Raw genomic sequence first — 5,740 nt, forward strand, 5'->3', positions numbered from 1 at the left:
CCATTATATAGAGGTAATACATCTATCAGCTCCATACCCATTATATAGAGGTAATACATCTATCAGCTCCATACCCATTATATAGAGGTAATACATCTATCAGCTCCATACCCATTATATAGAGGTAATACATCTATCAGCTCCATACCCATTATATAGAGGTAATACATCTATCAGCTCCATACCCATTATATAGAGGTAATACATCTATCAGCTCCATACCCATTATATAGAGGTAATACATCTATCAGCTCCATACCCATTATATAGAGGTAATACATCTATCAGCTCCATACCCATTATATAGAGGTAATGCTCCATACCCATTATATAGAGGTAATACATCTATCAGCTCCATACCCATTATATAGAGGTAATACATCTATCAGCTCCATACCCATTATATAGAGGTAATACATCTATCAGCTCCATACCCATTATATAGAGGTAATACATCTATCAGCTCCATACCCATTATATAGAGGTAATACATCTATCAGCTCCATACCCATTATATAGAGGTAATACATCTATCATCTCCATACAGCTCCATATACCCATTATATAGAGGTAATACATCTATCAGCTCCATACCCATTATATAGAGGTAATATACATCTATCAGCTCCATACCCATTATATAGAGGTAATACATCTATCAGCTCCATACCCATTATATAGAGGTAATACATCTATCAGCTCCATACCCATTATATAGAGGTAATACATCTATCAGCTCCATACCCATTATATAGAGGTAATACATCTATCAGCTCCATACCCATTATATAGAGGTAATACATCTATCAGCTCCATACCCATTATATAGAGGTAATGCATCTATCAGCTCCATACCCATTATATAGAGTTATTAATACATATATCAGCTCCATACCCATTATATAGAGGTAATACATCTATCAGCTCCATACCCATTATATAGAGGTAATACATCTATCAGCTCCATACCCATTATATAGAGGCTAATTATATAGATCATATCAGCTCCATACCCATTATATAGAGGTAATATTATCAGCTCCATACCCATTATATAGAGGTAATACATCTATCAGCTCCATACCCATTATATAGAGGTAATACATCTATCAGCTCCATACCCATTATATAGAGGTAATACATCTATCAGCTCCATACCCATTATATAGAGGTAATACATTATCAGCTCCATACCCAGTACCCGAAGATGCCGGTGCGTGTGTAGGTAGTCTGGATATCTCTGATGAAGGGGACATGAACCTGCTTCGAGAAGACCAACAGCAACAGCCCCTGCAGTCTCACTGAAGAGACCTTGTGGGGGGGGGAGAACGGGATGGAAGACAGAGAGAAGGGTGAGGAAGAGAGAGAGAAGGGGGAGGAAGAGAGAGAAGGGGGAGGAAGAGAGAGAAGTGGGGGGAGAGAGAGAGAAGGGGGAGGAAGAGAGAGAAGGGGGAGGGACAGAGAGAGAAGGGGGAGGAAGAGAGAGAAGGGGGAGGAAGAGAGAGAGGGGGAGGAAGAGGGGGAGGAAGAGAGAGAAGGGGGAGGGAGAGAGGGGAGGACAGAAAGAAGATGAGAGAACGAGAGAGAGAGAGGGAAAGGAATGAAGAAAGAAAATGGAGACAGTGATCACTAAAGGTAAACAACTGGATGGGATTTGTGAAGATCTGTCCAGTTACATAAATACAGACAGAGATAAAGAGATCGAGAGACCAGACAGGAAAAGGAATCTGGAGAGAGTGTTCATAAATAAACAGACAGAGATGGGAGGGAAGATCTGACTGTACATAAATACCAGACAGAGAAAAGGGCCCTGATCTGACCTGTTACATAAATACCAGACAGAGACAAAGGGCCCTGATCTGACCTGTTACATGAATACCAGACAGAGATAAAGGGCCCTGATCTGACCTGTTACATGAATACCAGACAGAGATAAAGGGCCCTGATCTGACATGTTACATAAATACCAGACAGAGATAAAGGGCCCTGATCTGACCTGTTACATAAATACCAGACAGAGATAAAGGGCCCTGATCTGACCTGTTACATGAATACCAGACAGAGACAAAGGGCCCTGATCTGACCTGTTACATAAATACCAGACAGAGATAAAGGGCCCTGATCTGACCTGTTACATGAATACCAGACAGAGATAAAGGGCCCTGATCTGACCTGTTACATGAATACCAGACAGAGATAAAGGGCCCTGATCTGACCTGTTACATGAATACCAGACAGAGATAAAGGGCCCTGATCTGACCTGTTACATAAATACCAGACAGAGATAAAGGGCCCTGATCTGACCTGTTACATAAATACCAGACAGAGATAAAGGGCCCTGATCTGACCTGTTACATGAATACCAGACAGAGATAAAGGGCCCTGATCTGACCTGTTACATGAATACCAGACAGAGATAAAGGGCCCTGATCTGACCTGTTACATGAATACCAGACAGAGATAAAGGGCCCTGATCCAACCTGTTACATAAATACCAGACAGAGATAAAGGGCCCTGATCTGACCTGTTACATGAATACCAGACAGAGATAAAGGGCCCTGATCCAACCTGTTACATAAATACCAGACAGAGATAAAGGGCCCTTGATCTGATCCAACCTGTTACATGAATACCAGACAGAGATAAAGGGCCCTGATCCAACCTGTTACATGAATACCAGACAGAGATAAAGGGCCTTGATCTGACCTGACCTGTTACATGAATACCAGACAGAGATAAAGGGCCCAGATCTGACCTGTTACATAAATACCAGACAGAGATAAAGGGCCCTGATCTGACCTGTTACATAAATACCAGACAGAGATAAAGGGCCCAGATCTGACCTGTTACATAAATACCAGACAGAGATAAAGGGCCCAGATCTGATCTGTTACATGAATACCAGACAGAGATAAAGGGCCCTGATCTGACCTGTTACATGAATACCAGACAGAGATAAAGGGCCCAGATCTGACCAGTTGCATAAATACAAGACAGAGACAAAGTGCCCTGTGTGTGTTTTCTCAACCTGCAACAGGACCACAATGAGAACCTACTCAAGCCTCCTATTGTTTTCTCACAACTCACTGGTGCAGCTCACACACACACACACACACACACACACACACACACACACACACACACACACACACACACACACACACACACACACACACACGCACTCACGCACGCACACACACACACACACACACACACACACACACACACACTACCTTGATGTATCCTCTACTGGCCAGTGTGTTCATCAGTAGGTGGCTCCAAGAGTCTTCTACCAGCAGGTCTGACAGAAACCTCAGAGGAGCTGCATTTACCTCCTGAAGACTGACACACACACACACACACACACACACACACACACACACACACACACACACACACACACACACACACACACACACACACACACACACACACACACATAAAAAACACGCACACACACGCACACGCTTTAATAAACATAGACTTACATACAGTAAACACACAGATTTTACACTCAACATCCAATAGCTATCCAGCAGACATGATCTCACCCAATCACGTAGAGGTCTGTGGCAGGCTGTGTGTCCAGCTGCAGCAAGGAAATGACATCACCAGGAGGCTCTGCTGTCGCCACATTCCATGTGACCATGTGCAGCCTGTCAGAAACAAGCAGAAAGTAGAAAGAGAAATATCAACAAACTGTTTATTTCCAGCTTTAGAACGTAGCCATAGAACCCAGCCGTAGAACCCAGCCTTAGAACCCAACTTTAGAATGTAGCCTTAGAACCCATCCTTAGAACCCAGCCTTAGAACCCAGCTTTAGAATGCAGCCTTAGAACCCAGCCTTAGAACCAATCCTTAGATCCAAGCTTTAGAACGCAGCCTTAGAAACCATCCTTAGAACCCAGCCTTAGAACCCAGCTTTAGAACCCAGCCTTAGATCCCAGCCTTAGAACGCAGCTTTAGAATGCAGCCTTTGAACCCAGCCTTAGAACCCATCCTTAGATCCCAGCTTTAGAACACAGCCTTAGAAACCATCCTTAGAACCCAGCCTTAGAACCCAGCCTTAGATCCCAGCCTTAGAACGCAGCTTTAGAATGCAGCCTTTGAACCCAGCCTTAGAACCCAGCCTTAGATCCCAGCCTTAGAACGCAGCTTTAGAATGCAGCCTTTGAACCCAGCCTTAGAACCCATCCTTAGATCCCAGCTTTAGAACCCAGCCTTAGAAACCATCCCCCAGCCTTAGAACCCAGCCTTAGATCCCAGCCTTATCCTTAAACCCAGCCTTTAGAACCCAGCCTTAGAACCCAGCTTTAGAACCCAGAACCCAGCCTTAGAACCCATCCCAGCCTTAGATCCCAGCCTTTTAGAAGCCTTTGAACCCAGCCTCCTAGAAACCATCCTTAGAACCCAGCCTTTAGAACCCAGTATTAGAACCCATCCTTAGATCCCAGCTTTAGAACGCAGGCTTAGAACCCAGCCTTAGAACCCAGCCTTAGATCCCAGCCTTAGAACCCAGCCTTAGAACCCAGCCTTAGAACCCAGATTTAGAACCCCGCTTTAGAACACATCCTTAGATCCCAGCTTTAGAACGCAGCCTTAGAAACCATCCTTAGAACCCAGCCTTTAGAACCCAGTCTTAGAACACAGCTTTAGATCCCAGCTTTAGAACGCAGGCTTAGAACCCAACCTTAGAACCCAGCCTTAGATCCCAGCCTTAATCCCAGCCTTAGAACCCAGCCTTAGAACCCAACCTTAGAACCCAGCTTTAGAACCCATCCTTGAGACTTAGGACCAGGGGTACTGGGCAGAGTCCCAACAGGCCTGAAAATAACCCTGTGTGCATCTCTCTCTCTCTGGGTGTTTGTACGTGTGTGTGCACCTGAAGGTGTCTCGGGGGCTGATGCGTCCACAGAGCTGAAAGGCTTCATCCAGAGTGCGGGACAGTTCCTCGTTAGCCTCATCATCAGAACTCAGGTCCTCTACACAGGTCAGCAGCTGGGACAGGCGCTGTCGGAGCAGCAGTCTACCCTTTGACCCTTGGGACGCCGTGCTGGAGGTGCTGTCGGACCTCACACGACTCCCGACCCCCGACCCAACACCGTCAGACACACACAGTGCATCCATCGCCATTTTCATTGACATAGACATAGCAAGATCTGACTGTAAGTGTGTTTCTCTCTCTGAGTGATAGCAGGGCAGAGAGAGATCGGTTGGTGAGATGGAGAGATACAGTCTGGAGAACAAGAGAAAGAAGGGAAGAGAAACGTCCTCCGGGATGATCAGCTCTGACAAACTACTCAGATTCTGTCCTCTTCTATGACTGATGGTCCAGGGGCAGCTACCTTACTGAGGTCTCCAGCTTTTAGACCGTCAGCTTCTTGCTAAACCAACGTCGTAGCAGTGGCTCCTCTCTCTTTCATCAGGTCCTCTTTGTATCGTTCACACACAACAGACCTGGCCTCCCATAGAACCCAGTCTGTGATTCTTTTGCTTCTTGTTGATTGGCTTGCTAGTGGATTCCTCCTGCTAGCAGCAAACTGTCAGTCTCAGTTGGAGGTTTTAATCTTCTGAGATGATCTAATCTGGGTTGTCTTCCAGTAGATCCAGGAGATCCTCCCTCAGAAGAGGCCCAGAATTAACTGTAGTCTGCTGCCTTTATGTCCTGTCCTCTTTCTGTCCTGTCCTCCATGTGTCGTGTCCTCTGTGTGTCTTGTCCTCCGTGTGTGCTATCCTCCGT

General features: G+C 45.5%; 1 protein-coding gene across 1 annotated transcript in view; it reads right to left on the minus strand.

The window, feature by feature from the left end:
• inpp5kb (inositol polyphosphate-5-phosphatase Kb) overlaps positions 1-5,133 on the minus strand; it is a 34,973-nt gene extending 29,840 nt beyond the window's left edge. The window contains exons 1-4 of the mRNA XM_064971063.1: positions 4,883-5,133; positions 3,552-3,656; positions 3,234-3,342; positions 1,195-1,311 (exon numbers count right to left, since the gene is read on the minus strand). Of these exons, the coding sequence (XP_064827135.1) occupies positions 1,195-1,311; positions 3,234-3,342; positions 3,552-3,656; positions 4,883-5,133 (582 nt within the window). The remainder of the gene's footprint in view (positions 1-1,194; positions 1,312-3,233; positions 3,343-3,551; positions 3,657-4,882) is intronic.
• Between the last annotated feature and the right edge of the window lie 607 nt (positions 5,134-5,740).

The sequence above is a fragment of the Oncorhynchus masou genome, chromosome 8 (genome assembly GCF_036934945.1).
Source record: "Oncorhynchus masou masou isolate Uvic2021 chromosome 8, UVic_Omas_1.1, whole genome shotgun sequence".
Taxonomy (NCBI): domain Eukaryota; kingdom Metazoa; phylum Chordata; class Actinopteri; order Salmoniformes; family Salmonidae; genus Oncorhynchus; species Oncorhynchus masou.